We start from the raw sequence: 23,832 nt of genomic DNA on the forward strand, positions 1-23,832 counted from the left end.
CTGCAGGTGGGAAGTGAATGAATCAAAGCTCGTAGGATGCTGCCAGTATCTCTGACTGAATGCCCCCCCCCAAAGATTCCTTCATTAGGATGCCAGGGACCCAATATGTACTGGGGATTATTTTATTTTATTTGTATGGAGGACATAGGAGCCAACTCCTAGGCGCCAAGGTCCCTTCAGCCCCCCCAATAAGATATTTGAGGCCCCCCCAGTTGATGTGCATGGCCATTCAAATGGTGTGCATGTGCCGTCTCTTGTGATTGATTACATGGGGCAGGGCTTACTTGCCCCCTCCAATATTTTATTCAAGTTTGCACCCCTGATGGAGGATATTCCCATTATGTGAGCCCCCATCCCGCAGTCTGTGACCCTACAGGATGACCACCTCACAGCCTGCATGTGTGAATCAGTCAACAGAAAGCAGCCCTTAATTCAGGACACCGACATAGGTAAAGGTAAATGGACCCCTGACCATTAGGTCCAGTCGCGGACGACTCTGGGGTTGCGGCACTCATCTTGCTTTACTGCCCGGGGAGTTGGCGTACAGCTTCCGGGTCATGTGGCCAGCATGACTAAGCCGCTTCTGGTGAACCAGAGCAGCACATGGAAATGCCGTTTACCTTCCCGCCGGAGCGGTACCTATTTATCTACTTGCACTTTGATGTGCTTTCGAACTGCTGGCTTGGCAGGAGCAGGGACCCAGCAACGGGAGCTCACCCCGTCACAGGGATTCGAACCACCAACCTTCTGATCAGCAAGCCCTAGGCTCAGCGGTTTAACCCACAGCGCCTCCCGCGTCCCTACTGACATAGTCACGGCTATAAGAAAGGGGACATGTTATTGTCCGGCTCAAGGAGGGGCTGTGATAACTGTGGCCACATCCACACCCAGCATTCCAAGCACCCTGATGCCCCTTTAATAGCCATGTCTTCCGCTAAATAATCCCGAGAACTCTAGTTTGTTAAAGGGTGCAGGGAGTTGTTAGGAAAATCCTTTGCAGAGGTGCAATTCCCAGCGCCCTTGACAAACTGCAGTTCCCAGGTGTCTTTGGGGGAAGTGTCGAAAGTGGCACAAGAGTGCTTGGAATGTACGCTGCAGATGCGAAGCGAGTGTCTCTGCTGGAAGAAGAGAAATGTGGTAGTGAGACGGGAGGGGAGGAACTTACAGATTTGGGCTTGAAAGGAGGCTGGATCTCTTTCCGTTCAAGTTTGTCCCAATCGATGTAGCGGAAAAAGGCGTGCTCCCTGATATCACGCTCTCCTTCAGGGCCGCACCCCAAACGCTTTGCTGGATGCTTGGTCATGAGCTTGGAGAGACAAAGACAGAGGGGGGAAAACACATTTATTTGTTAAATAGCGAACCATTTGAGTTAGGTGGGCGACATTCATTCTGCTTCACCTGACACTGCGATGTCTTAACTGGATATATACGTAGAACAGTCAGGAATGCCTGCAAAGCTGCAAATAATAATAATAATAATAATAATAATAATAATAATAATAATAATAATAATAATAATATATGGGCAGCTTCCAACAGAAGTATTAAAATACAGTAATTTATTAAACATTAAAAGCTTCCCTAAACAGGGCTGCCTTCAGATGTCCTCTAAAAGTCTGGTAGTTGTTTTTCTCTTTGACATCTGGTGGGAGGGTGTTCCACAGGGTGGGTGCCATGACCGAGAAGGCCCTCTGCCTGGTTCCCTGTTGCTTTGCTTCTCGTAGTGAGGGAACCGCCAGAAGGCCCTCGGCACTGGACCTCAGTGTCCGGGCAGAACGATGGAGGTGGAGACGCTCCTTCAGGTATACTGGACTGAGGCTGTTTAGGCCGTTTAGGCTTTAAAGGTCAGCACCAACACTTTGAATTGTGCTCCGAAACGTACTGGGAGCCAATGTAGGTCTTTCAGAACCGGTGTTATGTGGTCTCGGCAGCTGCTCCCAGTCACCAGTCTAGCTGCCGCATTCTGGATTAATTGTAGTTTCCGGGTCACCTTCAAAGGTAGCCCCACATTGCAGAAGTCCAAGCGAGAGATAACTAGAGCATGCACCACTCTGGCGAGACAGTCCGCGGGCAGGTAGGGCCTCAGCCTGTGTACCAGATGGAGCTGATAAACAGCTGCCCTGGATACAGAATTAACCTGCGCCTCCATGGACAGCTGTGAGTCCAAAATGACTCCCAGGCTGCACACCTGGTCCTTCAGGGGCATAGTTACCCCATTCAGGACCACAGAGTCCTCCACACCTGCCTGCCTCCTGTCCCCCACAAACAGTACTTCTGTCTTGTCAAGTTTCAACCTCAATCTGTTAGCCGCCATCCATCCTCCAACCGCCTCCAGGCACTCACACAGGACCTTCACCGCCTTCACTGGTTCTGATTTGAAAGAGAGGTAGAGCTGGGTATCATTCGCATACTGATGTATACAAATGCTGGGATATGGAAAATTCTGGGGAGATATAGCAATGGCAATGGAAGTAACAACTGGCTATGCTCTGCCCACAGAGTCTCTAGTTTTCCTATTTGGCTATGTTAAAGAAACTGAATTAATAGAGGACAGGGAATTAATGCAACATCTCTTAGCTGCTGCCAGAATGATTATTTGTTTGAAATGGGGAAAAATGAAAACATAATCAATGGGAGAATGGATAACAACAATTTGGGACATAGTATGCATGGTTAAGTGAGAAACAGAGAGGGAAGACAACAATAGAATGTTTTTATCAAGAAATGGAGTAGTTTTACAGTGTTCTGGAGTAATGTAAACCCATTTGTGTTACTTGGAACCTTGTAATATTAATTTATTATGTTCAATTTTAGTATGGAAATTTGTTCCTCTATGTTGAGTGCTAGTTATCTTTTCCTACTCTTCTTTTTTGGGGTATCTGCTATTATACATTGTTTTGTGTTTGCGCGCATATATATATATATATATATATATATATATATATATATATATATTAAACAAAACAACAACAACCCCATTCTGGTTCACGAATGCTTTTAGAGAAGGCACAAGTGATAAAAATGGATGCAAATGACTCCCATTCTACAGTTGAAAGTGGATCAGAGGTTGGGCAAGATGTGGACTGCTTTTACCCGGCACCATGAAGAGGTAAGAAAGGCAGCTTTGTACTTTGAGGGCAATCTCTGCAAACCTGACGCTGTAAAAGCAATTAAGTGCAAAGACGGCCACCCGGTTTAGCACGGAGCCATCTCCATTCAGAATCTCTTTTTCATTAACACCAAGAACAGGGAGGGAATTGGCAGCGTCCGGCTCCGAAGGCTTCAGTTAATGAAACGGCACGTTCCGCGAAAAAGGGACGAGGCATGAATTATTGCTCTTTATCGCTGGGATGTGCCTTCCAAGCAGCCAGGCAACATCTCTTCCTGCCCCCTCGCCCCCAACTCTCCAGCAAGCGGGGCAGGAAAAATAAAAAGTGAACCCAGAGACTCGGAAGAAACATTAATATCCTGGTGATGGTGGTACACGGCTCCGGCCCCAAGATAAGAGACAGATAGCAAGGGATGCAAAAGGCTAGATAAACCAAGGGGATATGAAAGAGAGAGCTGGTTTAAAGGCTGGGTGGGTAAAGCAAGCCTCTTTGTGGGTCCAGTGACACTTACATGAACTTAAGTGGAGTGAAGTGGCTAAAATGACAGAGACACAAGCTAGGAGGTCGCCAGTGCAAATCTCACCTCTGCCAAAAGTGCCATCAGTAATACATACCCCTTGACAAGTAACATTGGGAATTTTCTACGGCAAGAGACTACAGCTGCCTCCCTTGTGCTCCCAATCTGCTGCCCTCCAGATGTTTTGAACTACAACTCCCATCAGCCTCAGCCAACACAGCTGTGCTCCCATCAGTTTCAAAATTGCTGGCGGGGCCTGGTGGGAGTTGTAGTTGAAAACCCTGACACTAGAACAGGTGGACATCCAATGAAGCTGAATGCTGGAAGATTCAGGGCCGAGAAACAGGGGGCAGTGGCAGGCATTAACTTGGATTGCTTTTAAAGAGGATTGGACAAATTTATGGACGATTAGGCTGTCAATGGATTCTAGCTACGATGGCTATGCTCTGCCTCTATCATCGGAGGCAGCAATGCTTCTGAATACCAGTTGCTGGAAACCATAGCAGGGAGGGGGAAGTGCTCCTCTGTTTGGGTCCTGCTTGTGGTCTTCTAATTGGGGCATTTGGTTGGTCACTGTGAGAACAGGATGTTAGACTAGATGGGCCACTGGCCTGATCTAGCAGTCTCTTCTCATATTCCTATGCTCTTAACACCTAGAAGGCTGAACTGCAATCTACATTTCAACAAGGGGAGATGATGCATTGAAGCAGCTGATTACCAGCACTCAATTGCTCAGGACTATTTTATGCTGTGTTGCGCTAGGGACAGAAATTATATTTTCCAGGCTAATTCTAGCTGCCTTACCATTACTATTGTATATATCAGGCATCCCCCAAACTTCGGCCCTCCAGATGTTTTGGACTACAATTCCCATCATCCCTGACCACTGGTCCTGTTAGTTAGGGATCATGGGAGTTGTAGGCCAAAACATCTGGAGGGCCGCAGTTTGGGGATGCCTGGTATATATACTATAGTATGTTTGCGAGGACAGCACAGCACCATTTTATATGCACTGGGGTCTTGAGTTTGTGCTGCTTCGTAGAATAAAATATCCTCATTGTGTATAGATTTGTAGCACTGGCCCACCTAACTCAGTATTGTCAGCACTGGCTGGCAGCAGCTCTCCAGGGTTTCAGGCAGGGGGCATGCCAGGGATTGAAACAGGGAACTTCCATGTGCAAAACTGTTGCTGTGGCCCGTTCTTCAGCTGAAGATGAGGGCTGAGGGCATGAACCGGCAGCCTCATGCCAAACATGGAGACCTGAGGAGTGGCCTTCTGCATGTGTTTGGGCTTCAGATCCCAGGGCAGCAAGAGGGAATAGGCAGAACCATGGAGGATGATGCATTTGGAGCCCATGTCTTGCAATGCATAGAACAAACACTGCATTTTGAAGATTCTGGATGTCAGTCCCCTCTTGGTTGAGGAGGAGGTCCTAGAATGTCTCTAGGCTGTTCCGCTTTGTCCCCTACAGCTAACACATTTCTTCACAGTGCTTTAATTCAGACTCTAGCTCAGAGGCATCATTTGCCCTCTGCAAGATGGAACCCGTCAATGCTTCTGCACCACTTTGCACAGCGTCAGAAAACTAGCCCTGCTTCACCTGACAGTTGGAGCTGCAAGTCTCCAGTGCATCCCTGACTGAGTGGTGCTTGACACGGAATTCAGCATCCTTAGAGTCTTTTGTTAGAGCTCTTATGGCTCGGGGGGGGGGGGGAAGCTTGCAAATATGTGGGCAGAGAGAGAGAGCGGTCAGTGTGTATGTATTCCATTATTTTATTTAAAAGCAATGATTTATAGGCTGCAAAGGCTCCCATAAGACATTCCTCATTCTCAACCATAGCTCAGGGATGTTATGTGAGGGACTCTTCATGCAGTGCACAGTTAACCTGCGGAACTCTCTCCCACAGGAGGCAGTGAAAGGCACCAACTTGGAGGGCTTTAAAAGAATCACAGAATCACAGAATCATAGAGTTGGAAGAGACCACAAGGGCCATCCAGTCCAACCCCCTGCCAAGCAGGAAACACCATCAAAGCATTATTGACTTATGCCTGTCAAGCCTCTGCTTAAAGACCTCCAAAGAAGGAGACTCCACCAAACTCCTTGGCAGCAAATTCCACTGCCGAACAGCTCTTACTGTCAGGAAGTTCTTCCTAATGTTTAGGTGGAATCTTCTTTCTTGAAGTTTGAATCCATTGCTCCGTGTCCGCTTCTCTGGAGCAGCAGAAAACAATCTTTCTCCCTCCTCCATATGACATCCTTTCATATATTTGAACATGGCTATCATATCACCCCTTAACCTTCTCTTCTCCAGAGGATTGGGCAAATTCATTGAGGAGGGGGCTGTCAATGGCTACTAGCCATGATGGCTACAATCTCCCTCCATAGTTGAAGTCCATGTGGCTTTTGCAATTTATGGGCCCTCGGCCTGATCCAGCAGGCTCTTCTTATGTTCTTACTCCTTGTATGAACTCTGGAGAGACACTGCCCATCAGGATAGACAAGTGTGAGTTGGGTGGACCAATGGAATGATGAACCGACCATAAGTCAGTTTCTTATGACGTTTCACGTGACATTAAAACACTGCTGCAGATCAAAACGGCAAAGGACAAATACATGGATGGCACCAGTCTTCATTAAGACAGCAGCCAGCCAAACGTAGCAGTTCAAAAGCGGCAACACGAGGCCAGCACCACACCACTCCGAACTGTGTATAGCTCTGAATTTGTGTCTATGAGAAGCAGGATACATCGCACACAACTGACAAGTAGATACAAACCAAATTAACGTGCACAATTCACAGCCGGGCCCAGGAGCTGCTTATTGGAAGTATCTGCTGCTAATTCAATTATTCCTATGCTAACGTAGGAGTGCAGCCTTGTGCTGATTTTGACACATGTCACAGAACGAGGCGGTAAGAATATAAAGTTTCCCCTGCTGGATCAGGCCAAAGGGGCCCCATCTTAGGCCAGCATCTTGTTCTGACAGTGGCAACCAGGTGGGAAGAGGCCCTCAAGCTAGCTGGCAGTCTTGAGACAGTAGAATGGACTGGAGTACCTGAGGAGAGATTGTGGGGTCACAGTGTTGATGCCCCCCAATACTTTATAAAATGATAATTTCAAGTAGAAAACTAGCATAGCCACTCCTGTCTTCCTGAGGTGCTACCCCCCCTCTCCCTCACATGGATGAGCCTGCTGGGAGTCCCCGTTCCACTGTCGAACAGCTCTTAACTGTCAGAATCCACCACCCCCCATGTTTAGTCGAAATCTCCTTTCTTGTCATTTGAACCCCTTGGTTCTGGACTAGTCTCCTCCCCTCTGGAGCAGCAGAAAGCGAGCTTCCATCACTTATGTGACAGCCTTTCAGATTTTTGAAGATTGCTATCATATCAACTCTCAGTCTCCTCTTTTCCAGGCTAAACCTACCCAGCTCCCTCAGCTGTTCCTCAAAAGGCTTAGTTTCCAGATAATTTCCTCCTCGGCACAGCTCCCAACTTGTCAACATCCTTCTCAAATGGTGGTGCCCAGAAGTGGACACAGTCCTCCAGGTGGGGTCATCTTACCAAGGCAGAATAGAGGGGGAATATTACTTCTCTTGATCCAGACACTAGACTTCTTGTTGATGCAACCTAGAATTGTATGAGCTCCCCCCCCCCCGCCATACCTGCCGAGTCCTGGACTGCAGAATCAAGGACCGGCAGCTGCGTGACACTGGAAGTTGCGTAGATGCAACTTCCGGTGTCGCTTTGCCCATATATGGGCACCAAAAATGGCCGCCGCCAACAACGGACGTCGCGTCTACACACTTCCGGACATGTGTAGACGCGACTTTCGGCGCCGGCGCCGGCCATTTTCAGTGCCCATAGATGGGCAAAGCAGGGGGGGGGGGGGAAAGGCCGCCGGCAGGAGAATATAAGGGAGAAAAACGGGAGACGAAGAGATACGGGGGACTGCCGGGAAACGGTATGAAAAAATGGGGGTTTCCCGGGGAAAACGGGGTACTTGGTAGCTATGCCCCCTGCTGCTGCACCACACTGTTGACTCATGCTTGTGGTCTGCTAAGACCCCTTGATCCTTTTCACATGTCACTGCAAGCAACTCTCACTTCCTCTTCTTCCCTCTTCAGGAAGGTCAGAACTTTTGCACCTCCTGTCTTCCCTACCTAAGTGGGTAGTGCAATCCATCACAGGAGATGAGAAGAAACAGGAAGCTGGGGATAGTCACGTTTGCTGCGGCTGCTCCAAGAGGGAATGAAGAAAAGAGTGTTTGTGTTCTCGTCCAAATGTATTTGCCGACATTTCTGAGAAGCTGAAATTAAAACATTGTGGGGTGGGGGCTGTGATCAGCAGCTTTAGAATATCCCAGATGGTCCACAGTGGCCTTGCCAGAATTCGGAAGCCGTTTCCAGCTAGTTTTGACATAGTTCTAGAAAGACAGGCTGCACATTGGTTCAAAGGTTGGTGCCACCCAAAGGTCAGAGGCAGCCTTGCCCACTGAGATCTCCATTCCCACAGTCTGCCTGATAACCGGACACCATTTCCTTTTCCTGGGCATCGTATATATTGCAGAACACATCGAGGAAGCCAGCAATTTCATGCCTCCTGTGCGGAGAGGGGCCTGCTATGTGCCAGCAATCTGTGCACCTGGAAACAGCACATTGTTCAAAGCTCATTCTAAAATCCTCATATCAAGATGAAAGAAAGTGTTTCTATTTATGCGGCGCCACCAGCTCTGCTGAAAGCAGGCTTTGGAGATCTTTACAAAGGCCTCTTCCAGCAAGCAACATCCTCCGTGTGAACATAAATAATGTGGGCTCGCCTTTCTGGGCACATTCCCAATATAACCGGAAGGGCGTGGGAGCTCCTTCCACATGGCTTCCAACACCAGGCAGATAATGCCTGGAGGAAGGAGTCATGTGGGACCCAGTTCAGATGCTTCCCAATGCTGCTGGCATTCAATAGCCTTCCATGAAGCTGGATATCTTGCCTGGAGCACCCCAGCAGCCACACCCATCATTTCTGAGTTTGGGTAAATTTTACTTGTGATTCCTGCATTGCAAAGTGTTGGACTACACACACTCACTCACTCACATGCACACACACAACACACACACAAATGGTATCTGGATGTGTTTGTAGGTTTTTCATTTTCTTTGAGTTTTTTAATACTCGGTTTTCATGTTTGTATGATTTTGTAAATTGCTTTGGGTCACATTTCATTTTTAAAAAAGGGACTGTCAAATGCAGATCATGATACAAGACTCGCTGGGCTTCCAGAGACAGTGTGGTGTAGTGGTTAGAGTGTTGGACAAGGACCTGGGGGAGACCAGGGTTCAAATTCCCCGACTTGGCATGAAGCTCACTGGGTGACCTTGGGCCAGTAGCTGCCTCTCAGCCTCTGCAACCTCACAGGGATTAAATGAGGAGTGGGGAACCATGTACATGCCACTTTGAGCTCCTGGGAGAAAAAGGGTGGGAGATAAATGAAACAGACAAACAAACAAACAAACCCTTGCAGCACCTAATACATAGGATCCGAAGGCATCCAGGGATTTCAAGGTAAGCACCACCACCACCTCTGATACCACTTTCTTTGAATCAAAAAATTGTGGAGTTGGAAGGGATCTCAAGGGCCATCTAGTCCAACCCCTTGCAATGCAGGAGGATTTCTTCCCTATGTCCCTGCAGCCACAATTTCTGATATCTTAGCACAACCAGCAATGAAGGAGGATTAGATTTGCTGTCCAGGGCTGCCTTGAATCCAGGGCCAGTGGCATTCTGGTAAAAGTCGTTGCACCTTGGCTTGAACTGCCCACAGTTTTCATCTCCTGCTAGGAGTCCTGGCAGGGCAGGAAGCTGGGGGCTGGCTGTGCCACTGCTCTCTGCACACACCGGACTGAGACTCCATGCTCATTTGGCACCTGTGGTTCCTGCATTGCAAGGGGGTTGGACTAGATGACCCTTTGGTTCCCTTTCCAACTCGACAACTCTGTGATTCTATAAAACGCACATACCCAAACCCAAACCCAAACACCAGCTTCCTTGCCTGGGTCCTTTTAAGACAACATAGATCTCAAGAGCCAATGCAGGCAGCTTGTCCTTTGCTGTCCAAACCTGCCCTAAATGACACCTGACTTTGGCATTCATGAGGCAAATTGGATAGAGAGAAGCAAATCCCTCTCCAATTGTTCCTGGAACAAGGGGCTGCAGAATAAACAAGCCATTCTGTGTTCATATGCAAAGCTCTGTCCAAAGAGGCAGTTTTCATCGCCCCCTCCCTTTCCACGGGCCAATTCCCTTTCAAAGCCTGACAAACGCCAATGAGGCAGTTGGGAAGCTCATTAGCAGAAAGATCTCTGCCCTTTCTCCATCCTGGATACACACACTGTGGCTGACACTGTTCATAACATCACAGCAAAAGCTTTCAGGAGCAAGAAAATGTCACATCTCTGCATGTTTGTGTGCGTACACATATAAATTTCTACCTGCGCGATTTTAAAGTATGTTGTGTATGTGACTCTAGGCTGCATCAACAGAAGTCGGCTGTCTAGAATGATGAAGGGGTGTAATAGTCCTGCTCTAGTCTGTCTTGGGTAGACTCCATTGGAGGACTGTGCCCAGTTCCAGGCATTGCAGTTTTAGGATATTGACAAGCTGGAAGGTGTGCAGAGGAGGGAGACCAAGATGATGAAGGGTCTGAAAACCAAGCCTGATGGCCCTGATGAGGAGCAGTTGATGGTGTTTGGGATGTTTAACTTGGAGAAGAGAAGACTGAGAGGTGGCAGGATAGCCGCTTTCGAATATCTGAACAGCTGCCACAGGGAAGATGGAGCAAGCTTTGATTTCTGCTGATCTAGGGGAAAGGTCCCAAACCAATGGATTCAAATAACAAGAAAGGAGATTCTGACTAAACATTGGGGTGGGGTGTGGAAATTCTGACAGTTAAGAACTGTTCCACAGTGGAACAGATTCTCCAGGAAGGTGGTGGACTCTCCTTCCTTGGAGGTTTTTAAGCAGAGGTTGGGTGACCACCTGTCAGGGGTTCTTGAGCTGTGATTCTTGCATTGCAGGGAGTTGGCCTAGATCAGGCATGTCCAACAGGTAGATTGTGATCTACTGGTAGATCACTGGACGTCTGCGGTAGATCACTGGTAGATCATTGGCTCCCCCAAAGAAGCTGAACAACTGTGGCTCCCCTAAAAAAAGCTCAACATTTTACCACCTCCCTGCCTGAACCCCAAAAAAGGGGGTAGATCACTGCCAGTTTTTATCTCTGTGAGTAGATCGCAGTCTCTTGGGAGTTGGCCACCCCTGGCCTAGATGACCCTTAAGGTCCCTTCTAACGCCACAGTTCTATGATTATATGTATGTCTGTTCTCTCCTCCCTGTGGCACAAAACCATCACAGCCCTGCTGCAAGAAAGAGGATTTGTAAAACAGCCTTCGGTCCCCACCCGACAATTGCTTGTTTGGCTTATCATTTGGCCATTACTGAAAGTAAGAAAGAAAAACCCAGCAGGTGTTTTAATCAGTCCTGTCTCTTACCAATTGGTAGCCTTCAGTCCGGGACTGATGGGAAAGGAAATAAAACTGACAGGAAGTTTTATCGCTATGCCAATCTCCAACCCCGCCTTCCTCCTCTTCCCAGACACAATGGGCGCAAAGTAATGACTCTTGGGTATTGCCAAATTCAACGCTAACAGCTGCCGCGAGGGGGGAAAGGTCATTCTACCCCACTCCCCACACCAAAGCATCGCAACTTAACCTCTTTTAATGGACACGGAGCAGCGCTGGCATCAATATTTGGGGAGTTGACTTGTGCAAGGCACCCTCCAGGTGGATCTGTAGCCTGGAAGAGAGGAGCGGGTGCGGGTCTATAGGCAAAATGAGCTTCGGCTGCCCCCTCTGACTTTCTTGGCTACTCTGCATAAAAAGTCACCTGTCACCTGGGGGCAGCCATTCTGGAAGATTGCCTCAGTGCAAGAGAGATGGGGAGCAAAGCCCATTGCATCAGTTTACTAAATGCCCAGCTCCATGAGGAACCTCCTGCCCCTGAACTCTTGCCCCAGCTGGTCATGACAGGAGCAACTGTTCGGAAACCAGTGCCTGAGTTTAGATTTGGATTTTCTCCTTCCCGCCCAGTCCTTCCCCCCTTGCGTATCATTTTGTTGTTGTTGTTTCTGTTTCTGTTTTAGCTTGCTCCATCCTCCATATGACAGCCCTTGTGATATTTGAAGATGGCTCTCATATCACCTCTCAGAATCATAGAACTGCAGAGCTGGAAGGGACCACGAGGGTCATCTTGTCAGGAGTCTTTTTGCCCAATGGGGGGCTTGAACCCATGCCTTCTCTTATCCAGGCTAAACATCCTCAACTCCCTCTGCCATTCCTCATAAGGCTTGGTTTCCAGACCCTTGACCCTCTTGGTCGCCCTCCTCTGCTCACCTTCCATCTTGTTGGGTTACGACATGCTGATGCTGACGGGAAAGAGGTTAAAGACCATTTTGAGCAGATCCAAACCTCCGGCACCTTCTCTGCCTTGGCTTTTAAGAAAGAGGGTCATATAATCAGACAAGAGTCAGAACACCGCTGATGTTTAAGTGTGAGGGTTAGAGGAATTAATGCCTCAGAGGTGGAGAAGGAGGCTGAAGTAACAGGAACACGGAGACACATTTTCAGAGCAAAGTCAACTCCCAGGTGACCTGGAAAAGTACCTTCCTCCCCCTCCCACCATCCATGGCCCATTAAACCTGGAGCAGCTGAGCAACTTTTCCTCCAATCTAACACGCAGCACTTTGGCCAAATGGCAAGGAAAGCAAAGAGGACATCAGAGACGGAAAGCGGCAAATTGACGAGGAAGCCTCAGCCCCCAGCAATGCTCCATGGCCCCAGAGAATAACCCCAGTTGTTAGCCTGGAGCCCTCTCCTCCACGCATCCCAAACGGTACATTCATTTCATGATGATGCATGCAATGCAAATGATCAATCCTGAGGTTAAATTGACATTCAGGGCCCTGTGCAGTCCGAGATTAATTTTTTCAAGAGGGAGAATCACATTCTGCTTGCAAAAATTGCCTTTACACTGTGTGCGGAAGTCTCCAAAGCCAGAGGAGAGCTCAGCAGTTTTCTGCCAGTGAAAAGGCAAGGTCAGACTCCCCTTTGTATCTCTGATTGCTAGCAGAAGGAGAATAAATTATGCCAAACATGTGCCCCATTTGGCCTGACTTAGATGGGCTGCAGAACTACAGCCATCCTTTGCGCAGGGAGGAAGTTTGGGCAGAAGACCCATAGCCCTGATTTAAGTCAATGGGGCCAAGTAAACTTGGTTCTCAAATCAGAAAGCCTTAGAGATGTTGAGAAGGCAGCAGTTTCTGTCCTGTCCTGAGTTCATTGCAGTCAGTACTGTTTCTGTTCAGCTACAGTTCAGCTTTGAATCAAACCTATTGCAACTCTCTCACTCTCCACTACAGATGAAACTAATGCAATTATTTACAGAATTAGCTTCAGTGCATTTCAGTGAAAGGCAAACGTCACAAACAATGCAGAAAATAATGTAAATCATTTATGTAACATCTGCGGACTACAGAAACAACAATAGAATCATAGAACCATAGGATCAAAGAGTTGGAAATGATTATCTAGCCCAATCCCCTGCAATGGAGGAGCCACGCCTAATACTGGAAATATTGCTGGCTTTCCCTTGTGTGGTTTCTGTTCCTGACCTCAGATGAACATGCACACTGCAGCAATTCCAGTAGCCTGAAAGGGAAACTGCAGGCAAATTAGGACAACCTCTCTAAAGCCCAGAATCTTTCTGACCCTGTAAATTAGATAATGGCAGACATCCAAAGCCAAGTCGCTAACTTGTATGAAGAACACAAGCAAAGCCCTTCTGGATTAGGCCAAAGGATCAGACCCATCTAGCCCAGCAGCCTGTTCTCACAGTGACCAACCAGATGCTTCAGTAAGAAGTCCTCAAAAATGACTTACGTGCAACAGCAGCACTCTCTCCTTCTGTGCTTCCCAGCAACTGGTATTATTACTCAGAGGTAAACCCGCCTCTTTGTGCATTCAACACACCCAGACCAGCTCTTACCCCTTTGCAGATGGCCACTGCTTCCTTGGACATAGATTTTGGATAGGCTACATTGTGCTCCATGATGGACTGGAAGAGTTCGTCTTCATCTTCACCTTCAAATGGTGCCTACAACATTGGGGAGCAGAAGGAGGAAAAGTTTTAGGGCTACTCAGTTCTGGTGCGCTGCAATCCCTTTCTGTATAATGGAGATAAAGGTAAAGGTAAAGGGACCCCTGACCATTAGGTCCAGTCGTGACCGACTCTGGGGTTGCACGCTCATCTCGCATTATTGGCCGAGGGAGCCGGCGTATAGCTTCCAGGTCATGTGGCCAGCATGACAAAGCCGCTTCTGGCAAACCAGAGCAGCACATGGAAATGCCGTTTACCTTCCCGCTGTAGCGGTTCCTATTTATCTACTTGCATTTTGACGTGCTTTCGAACTGCTAGGTTGGCAGGAGCTGGGACCAAGCAACGGGAGCTCACCCCGTCACAGGGATTCGAACCGCCGACCTTCTGATCAGCAAGCCCTAGGCTCAGTGGTTTAACCACAGCGCCACCTGGGTATAATGGAGATAGGGAGCTGTAGAACCGACTTTGCTAACCTGATGCCTTCCAAATATTTTGGATGGCAGCTCCCATCAGCCCCAGCCAGTGATGGGAGTTGTAGTTCAAAACATCTGGAGCTCACCAAATTGGTGAAAGAAGGGCAGGTGACATAACCGGCGAAGTAGAATGTAGTAAGCAGACCAGGTGGCATGTACATGCTTCCCCCTTCTGTTTTGCCCAGACTTTCTCCAACTGATGCACCCTGATCCGCCTTAACCTTTCTTTTTAATTTCTCCTTCATCTCTTTCCCCCCTTTCGCTTTCAGAATTCAAGTCTACAGGTGGCCGCATAGTTTGCAAAGCTCCTAATGGCAGTCCTAAGTGCTCACCCAACGATGCTGCTGGCTTTCTGTCCAGAAGCCAGGCAACCAGCACACAACTCCCATGTATCATGATGCTGTGAACGGCTTTGATCCCATCCAGATTTGGAGAGAGGTTGGGGGTTTGGCTGGGACAAGACACTGACCACCACCAGCCCTCAATCCCCAGCTTGGAAGGCTGTTAGTCTTTGCTTTACACACACACACACACACACACACACACACACACACACACACACACCCTTCCACAAGCTCAACCAAACAGGCCATTCCCAAATCTGGGTTGTGCTCAATCCCTTGGGCCTCACTGAAAACCCCACAACCTGGCCCCCCCAAAAAAAACCCCAGTCCAATTTCCTTACCTGCCCAGCCAGCATTTCATAGAGGAGGACACCAAAAGCCCACCAGTCCACTGATTTCCCATAGGGCTGGTAAGCGATTATCTGCAAGACATTGATAACAACATCAGAGCCACAGGATTACACACACACACACACACGGTTTTTGGCCCACTGTCTGTCACAAGGCAAAAATTATTCCAACTGGAATTCCATGTTGCAGCGACAACAAGCAGATTTCCTGCTGACTTCCCAGGGACTGCATACAAACAATAGGATTAGGCACTTAACAAGAAAGACCTCCAGCCTCCTTTCTTGTGAAAGACCAACAAGCAATTCACATCCATCGCCACTGCAGCCACACAGCCCACCACACTGCCTTTGCCATCAGCATCAGTGCCAATTTCTGGCAACATCCCATGAAATCTCATGAGATCCATCATGCTCCATAAGATCTTGTGAGATTTTGGCGAGCTCTCACTAGAAATCGGTGCTGCTTCTCTGCCGGTGGTGGAGCTGGGGTGGGTGGGTCACCCATGGGGGCACCACCTTTGGGGCTTCCACTGCCTGTAGTCACTGCGTCAGCCTGCGTCATGGCCAGCCCTGTCATTTGCCCACCTGCCCACAAAACTGAGTGCTTGCAGACAGCCACTACTTCTCAGTGTGATTCAACCACATATTAGCAAATCCAGGTTTTGCAAGAATTGTTGATTGGGAGGTCTTGTGCAACAAACCTACTTTCCCCAAAGAGTGGACTTTTTTCCAACCAGAAAAGTGACAGTGAAATGCACTGGAAAGTGTGGGATGAGTACACTGGCTTTGATGCAAAATCGTCTAACCTCCCTGCAAGCAAATCAGAACAAATGCTCAATAAGCAGGTGATCTGGGATCATGCAATATGGCAGGCGTTTCTATTTTCTGTTTAATTTCATCTCTCTCTCTCTTCTATGGCAATGTGTCTGTGGCATGGTGCTGCCTGCCACATAAATTGCAAAATGGGTGTTCATGTAGGAAATGCTAATGCATCACAATGTGATTTTGAAAGGGTGGAGGTAGGAACAGGAGGTGGGCGAATGTGAAAATCCACTGTTTTAATTCATTTGACCAGAATGGGAAAATGGTTGAGTTTGGGGAGGTCACTTCAAGTGCCCACGGAGGATCCCCATTTCCTTGCCATTGTGCAAGGAAATTCCCACTGGGAGAAATATTGCCTCTTTTCGAGAGAGAACTGGGGTACTCCATGCAGCTGTCAAACTATTGTGCCCAGATCAGAGCTTTTGGGCCACGATGAATGGCCTGGGAGAAGCTTCTCTTGGTGATGAAGACGATCGAGGCTGTGTATATTTTTCAGCAATTACCGTGCGATTTGCATTTATGTTTGAATATATGAATTTTTTCGGAATAGAAATCTGTAATTAGGATGAATAAATGACGAAACGGTTTTGCATTAAGTAACAGATGGCAGTGCCTCGGGCTTGTCAAACCCCATACGCTTAAACGAGGCAAACAAATGGGGGAAGGCAGAGTCCTTCAAAATGTAGGCTCTTCCTCCTCCCTTTGCGTGCTTTGGGGCATTCTGTGTTGGCCCTTAATATGTTCTCCTGGCAAAACTTTGTCTGATTTCTTGCTGCTTATTTGTGATTTCTTCTCCACTTACATAACTCTCTTTTTCTGCCCTGCAGTTCTATGGGTGATTTGTAGCAGAGACTCAGGTCAACTGCTTGGGACATCTCAAACCTTTATTTTCCATTCTTTATTTATTACATTTACCTCCCATCTCCTTCAAGGAGCTCAAGGTGGTGTACGTGGTCATCTGCTTCCCCTCACAACAACCCTGCAAGGTAGGTCAAGCTGAGAGATACTGACTGGCCCAAGGTCACGGCTGAGTGGGGACTTGAACCCTGCAGGTGTTGGCGGGGGGAGGCCTCAATGAAGCTCAGAAGAAAGGCTGGGAGAAGGCACTGGTTTCCATTCTGTCCTCTGTTCATTGCATGCTGCTTTGTTTCTGTTCTGCTGCAGTCCGGCTTCTGATAAAAATAACCTTATTCATCTCCCTGTGGTGCAATACCAGCATTCCCTCCACCGATGCTGAGCTGGACAAGTGTATTGGCAAAGCAACTATGGCAATGGCTCACCAGACCTGTGTGCCGAGCACACTGCTTTATAGAAATGAGTCATGGGCAACTTACAACTGTCAGGAGGGACACCTCAATGCCTTCCACATACAGTGCATCAGAAGGATTTTGGGTAACGCATAGCAGGACAGAAGTCCAAACAAAGATGTGCTCTCCCAAGCCCACATTCCCAGCATGTTCGCACTCCTGTCTCAGCAACATCTTGGTCATGTCTACAGAATGGAAGATGGCAAGATCCCCAAGGATGTGCTTTACGGAGAACTGGCTTCAAGCAACAGGCCCATTGGCAGACCAACTCTGCACCACAAGGATGTCTGCAAATATGACATGAAAGCTGGCCACATCAACCCTGCCATGTGAGGATCCCTTGCAGACGACTGCAGTCCCTGGAGACAGGCAGTCAAGTTGTGTATCCATAGCAGTGACCAGAGGAGAAATGACTGTTGGGAGGAGTGCAGAGAGAAGGAAGCCATGGTGCATCTGCAGCCACAAAACTGGGCACCTTCATCTGCCCCAGCTGCAACAAAACATGTCTCTCCCGCATCAGTCTCTATGGCCACAGCAGGCTCTGCAACCTTCCAACAGCTTGACCTCACCCCCAAAGGTGCACTCCTCCATTGTCTCCCAAGACAGATGGATGCCAACCAACCAATGGGGCAATTCTACATAATTCTGTAATTAATTGCATCCTCCAACACCATTCATTTCAGTGCAAAGGAAACACAATATAAATAGGTTGGGGAATAACCAATTATGTATCATTTGCGGACTGTAAACGACAGCAGCAAATACTGATTGTATTCACCAGATTGATTTTCATTCTGAACATGGGATGAATAAGTGAACATCAGCAATCTCTGCTCCTCTTCCCATTGGGATTCACCAGCTTCTCTACTCCGAAGGCAGCAGAGCTGCTTGACATTGGACTCTGATCTCAGAGGGCACAATACAACCTCTCGACTAGCCAGCTGCAAATCCAAAAAGTTTTTCTGTTGGACTAGCAACATGGGCGTAGCCAGGATTTTTGTTGGGGGGCATACCTTTTTTTAGGAGGGGGAGGCCTTTTTTAGGGTGGGGGCAGAACCTCAGTTTGCTACGTATTTTATTGATTTTTATTGATTTGGGGGGCAGTTGCCCCCCTGGCTATGTCCATGACCAGCGGAACAGCAGTGTGGTCCCCATACATTCATGCCTCCTGTTCCAGCTGTTGTAGTGAAGCAGCTGTACTAAGTTGGAGCTTCATAGAATCCACCCAGCTTACATTGGACTGAGGGAACTCCATTGTCCAGGCCACATGGAAAGACCAAGCAAGGATGGAGAGGGGTAGGTGTGAAGCATCATCACCTCTGCATTTCCTCTCTTGGAATTGATTCTGCCTCTTTTCTAGCCTTGGGGGGAAACAAGGTGCAGATCTGCCCACTCCAGAGAAAAATGCATTAGAAGCCCTTGTAGGCAATGGAGGACTGTTTGTACACCAGTGGGGTGTGAAGCTTTAATCCCTCCAAACAGCCCAGATAAAAGTTTATGGAGCTTGCTGCACTCCTGGCTGTCATTAGCACTCAATATAGTCATTTTGGCACCAAGGAAAAATCCCCAGAATCAATGAGATCAAGGGAAGGAGAAGCATGAGATGCACTCATGCTTGGAAGTGCAAAACCTGTTCATTTGCTGCAAAGTGTTATTCCTGGCCGCCTTCATCTCGGGAGCACATCTGTGATGTTGGAGGAACAATGGGCCACTCCTTTGTGTGGATCAGAACAATTATCCCCCACTGAAATGAATGAAGAGAACTGAAGGATGTGCAGTTTGGAAAACCTTTGATTGTTGTTGTTTAGTCGTTTGGTCGTGTCTGACTCTTTGTGACCCCGACTCTTCGTGACGCCATGATAATTGCCTCTGTCTCTAGTCCCCACACCTCCAATCTACGGCAGGGTTTGGAGTAGTCGCCCACTTGCCCACCACCGCAAACCCTCTCATCCCAAACACATTTACAGTGTTGAACCAATGTTGGCAGATATCCCCTTATTTTACAACCTTTCAGGTCCCCAGGGTTGTCACCAACCATGTTCTCCTCAAGAGCAGACCCCTTGAAATGGATGGCTCCAAGTTACTCCTCTGCACTGTTTTCAGTGGGCCTCCTCTGAATAGGACTAACATGAGATCAATGAGTCGCAAAATTGTATAGTTGTAAGGAACAAAGAGGATCCTCTAGCCCAGGCATTCCCAAACTGCGGCCCTCCAGATGTTTTGGCCTACAACTCCCATGATCCCTAGCTAACAGGACCAGTGGTCAGGGATGATGTGAATTGTAGTCCAAAACATCTGGAGGGCCGAAGTTTGGGGGTGCCTGCTCTAGCCCAACCTCTTGCAAGGCAGGAATCACAGCTAAGAGTCTTTTTGAACCTGATGTTTGACTGCAAAGGTTTGGGAGATCTGAGTCCGCGCCCATCAAGTATGGCATTACTCCAGAAGCTAGGCCAAAGTTTGTAATTTAGTTAGTTCCTTTAAATATTCCTAGGTCCCTTTTGCACATTGCTCCAGGTGGCTTACCGGGATATACCAATTTTGCATCTACTTTCACAAACACTGCAGTCTGTGGTTTTGTTCTCTGTTCGTTCCAAAGTAAAAACAATGAATTAAAAGCCAGAAAAACAAGCACTTTGGAGATGATGCCCAGTTGCCGACCAAGGGTGGGGTGGGGGTGGGGAATGATGGTTTGTTCTACTCTGAAAGCACATTAATCATGTGCAGAGATCCAGCCACATGCTGGCCAGGCTCCCATATTAATCTTGGCAGAACAAGGGGGAAAATAGCGCACGTTAGCCTAGTAATTAAACGTCTCCCTGGGAAGGAGGAACACACAAAGTGGTTTAGCATTCACAGGCACTCCTCAAAGAGACAGAAAGAGAGGAGCGATGTCCTGATATGCTACCAGCCATGGATATCAATATAGCATTCCGCAGGAGCACAGCACTCCATATCTTTAGAGCCAGGGCTCCCAAATCTTTTTGGGCCCTGCCACTTTAGTTCCACAAATTCATCAGGGGCGGACTTTGGGCTCTCATGTAGAAGGCCCCAGGTTCAAACATCTCCAGGTACGGCAGGGAAAGTCCCTGGTCTGAAACCATGAAGAGCTGGTTACAGCTCTACTGAGCAAGCTGGGCTCATGGTCTGACTGGGTATGAGGCAGCTTCCTAAAACAGAGACCCAATGACGAATAGGAGAGATCCGGTACAGAGCAGCATTGGGGAGCTTCCTTTGTCTTCCCATCACAGAACTGTAGAATTGGAAGCAACCCAAAGGGCCATCTGGTCCAACCGCCTACAGTGCAGGAATCACAGCTATCTTCCATAGCTCAGGGGATGGGGCACCTGCTCTGCATGTAGAAGGTCCCAGGTTCAATCTTGTCAGGGACTGGCTGGATGAGGAAGAGTGCTGGGAGCTGCCTGCCAAGACACCCCCCCCCAGAGAGGGCACAGAAGAAGACTTAGATCCCAGATCCTGGTGGTGGGATACTGGCCACACCTCAGAGGAGGGGACAGGCTGGGAGGTACTAGAAGCAGGAAGCATGAGGGATCAGGGGGAGACAGAAACAAGCAGGTGACTCAACACAAGGCAGGGTGGTGAGGTTTGGCTGCAGGCTCCAACAGAGATGATAGAGGGGAGCTAGACCCTGCATCTTTCCCATAGCACCAGTAGAACAGCATCTCTGCTGAAGGCTCTCTGGCCCCATTGACTCCCAAAACGCAAAGGATGTTACATGTTGCCGAGCAACGGGCCAGACAGGCACAGAGAGAGGCTCCTGGGGTTTGCTGTAGCAGAAGATTACAAGAGAGGAGCCCTGACTCACGAGGGGTAGAGAGAGAAGGAGAGGCTGCACACCAATTCGAGCAACTTCTTCGGGGGCGGGGGGGCGGGGGCGGTGTTAGCCTTATGAGACTTCTTGTATTTTTCCCCTTTCCTTAATAAAGAAACTGAACCGCATGTTAGCCTTGCGTCTCCCTCTCTGACCTGTGAATGACTTGATCATTCTGTCAGCCCCTTGACAAATCTCTAGCATCTTCAGGTGGGGCTGGGAAAGATTCCCTGCCTGAATTGCTGGAGAGCTGCCAGCCTGTGTAGACAATACACTGCAGGCCAGAGTCAGGCCAACAGTCCATCCAGATCAGTGTTGTCTACACTGACTGGCAGTGGCTCTCTAGGATTTCAGGGGGGAGTCTTTTCCCAGCACTACCTGGAGACACCTGTGACCTGCATGCAAAGCATGTGCTCTGCCCCTGAGCCAAAGCCCCAGTTACACAGAGCAACTTGTGATTCTGCAGCGAAAATCTTGGCGCTTCTAACTCATTTAAAAAAGAACTTTGCTGTTCATCAAGCACACATGCTTTGATAAGGAGACCATGGGCTGTAACTTCTGACAATTTAAGCATCCACTAAATTGTTGCAGAGGATCAATTGTCTTTATTCCCTTGGTAACGGCTTGTTAAGGTGCTAAAAATAAAGCAAGCCTGCTCCTTTCCTTCAGAGCACTTATGGAAATTTAACGGATGCATTGATTAAGATTTCTTCAAGCCCAAGCCTTTAAAGCAAACAGCATTTGCCGAAACTATATATTAACAAACTGAAAGTTACGGAATCATATTATTTATACTAAGGGTAATATCCAACACATGTCATACTCAAGAGTAGACCCACTGAGATTGTAGTAGAAAAAATTGGGGTTGGCTTCTGCAGCCCAACTCCCCAAGGGACTCTGAGTACCCTAAGTCCATGATCATTCAGAGAAGAATGGATGGAGCAGGAACTAGTAGAAGGAAAGCAAGGAAGATCTTTATATTCATGTTGCAACCGAGTCTCCTGTATCCTCAGCAAAGAGGACCCCGAACAATAGTGTGTAGCACCTTTTAAAGACTTTAGAAATTGCCCAACCCCTTAGCCAAAGAACATCCAAAAGCATCACAGAAAGAGGCAGTCTACAACAGAAATTTGTTGTCTCCTGTTTGTCAAGATACCTGATAATGCTTGCCCGTGGGCATAGCCAGGATTCTTGTGGGGAGGGGCAGGACTTTTGTTGGGGGGGGGAGCAGAACCGACTTGACTGATAAGTTAAATATTTCTATTACAGTGGTACCTCGACTTACGAACAACTCGACAACCGAATTTTTCGAGTTACGAATGGAGGTAATGGCCGTGCGCTTACGAATGTCTCAACATCCGAAAAAACCCGCAGCGGTTTTAGATAGGGATTTTTCGACTTAGGAATTTTTCCGTTTCCAATGCATTCCTATGGGAAATCACGTTTCCAATGGCGTTTTTCGACATGAATTTTTTGACTTATGAAGGTGCCTTCGGAACGGATTAAATTCATAAGTCGAGGCACCACTGTATTTTACTTGAGGAGGGGGCATCTGCCCCCCTGCCCCCAGGGTATGCGATGCCATTGCCCCACCTTGGCTGGTCTGGATCATTCTTTTTGAAATTATAAATACCCCAAGTTCTGAAACCATCGTCACAGACCTCCCCTATTCATACACAAAATGTGCTCTTTTGGTCAGATTTGAAGGGTAAAAGAAACTACAGTACTGGGAAAGGTTTCTCCAAGATGGCTTTGGGGGTTGTTCTGTATGCTAAGTGTATTTTTCTCAGGGAATATTTTTGAAAGGTGGAGGATTGGCTTTCGGTGGAATGTATCTCCGCTATGTGTGTGCACCCTTAAAATTTAAAACAAGTTATATGGATGTAAGCAAGGGGACCTGGGTCTCTCTCTCTCTCTGTGTTACTCACCTCAGGCGCAATGTAGTCTGGAGTTCCACAGAAGGTCTTGGTGGTGACGCCATCCCAGATATTCTCTTTGCACATGCCAAAATCAGCAATCTTGATATGCCCCTCAGAATCCAGCATCACATTGTCAAGTTTCAGGTCGCTGCAGCATTGAAAACAGACCGTGGTTATGAAAGCCTAATGGAAGCTAGAGAAGGCTAGCAGGTACTGTAGTTTAAGGTGGGACAGAGCAGAGAAGGCGACCCCCAGCAATGAGAGTACCAACCCCCTCGAGCTGAACGAGCTATTTGTTTGTTTGTTTGTTAACAACAGCAAAAGTGCAAGCATGGCAAAAGGAAACGGAGACTCCAAAAAGTAAACCATAAAATGCCACAACCTGGAAGGACAAATGTGCAAAGATACAGCGTGGTTCCCAAAGAATAATAAAGTATTAACTCATACAAAGATCCCCTTTACAAATAATAAAAGATTTATACAGTGAGTGGAGAAATAAAGGTTCTAGATAGGCTTCAATGAGCCAGACATTTGGATATACTGGAGGCACTGAGTGACCAGGTGCCTTAATATTTGTATAAGAAGTAAAAGCATGCCATTTATTTTTTTATACATGGTCATCCGAGCTCTGCCCTTTGGATACTTTTCAGTTCATGAGCTATCTTTTCAAGAAGGGCAATTTGCTGAGCAAACAAAACACACCCAGCTACCCTTTGAAAGCTGCACATCTATGAGCTTTGCAAAGCACGTAGAATCGAAGGGCTAGGAGGGGCTCCCAAGGGTCATCTAGTTCCACCCCTTCTTTGAACAAAAAGCGTGCACCAAAAATAAAACCTCTGAAAACATAATGCCCTGGTGTAACCGCACTTGTAATGCTGTGCGCAGTTCTGGCTGCTGCACACATCGAAAAGAATGTTGTAGAGCTGGTTCGGAAAAAGGCAACCCAAACTGTTATTAA

The 23,832-nt window shown here is 47.8% G+C and overlaps 1 protein-coding gene across 2 annotated transcripts in view; it reads right to left on the bottom strand.

Annotated features, from left to right (window-relative positions):
* Positions 1-23,832, bottom strand: part of PRKCB (protein kinase C beta) — a 199,730-nt gene that overhangs the window by 23,441 nt on the left and 152,457 nt on the right. For both annotated transcript variants that reach the window (XM_035130770.2, XM_035130769.2), the window contains exons 13-16: positions 22,884-23,022; positions 14,989-15,069; positions 13,720-13,827; positions 1,166-1,306 (exon numbers count right to left, since the gene is read on the bottom strand). In XM_035130770.2, the coding sequence (XP_034986661.1) occupies positions 1,166-1,306; positions 13,720-13,827; positions 14,989-15,069; positions 22,884-23,022 (469 nt within the window). The remainder of the gene's footprint in view (positions 1-1,165; positions 1,307-13,719; positions 13,828-14,988; positions 15,070-22,883; positions 23,023-23,832) is intronic.

The sequence above is a fragment of the Zootoca vivipara genome, chromosome 14, assembly GCF_963506605.1.
Source record: "Zootoca vivipara chromosome 14, rZooViv1.1, whole genome shotgun sequence".
NCBI classification, from domain to species: domain Eukaryota; kingdom Metazoa; phylum Chordata; class Lepidosauria; order Squamata; family Lacertidae; genus Zootoca; species Zootoca vivipara.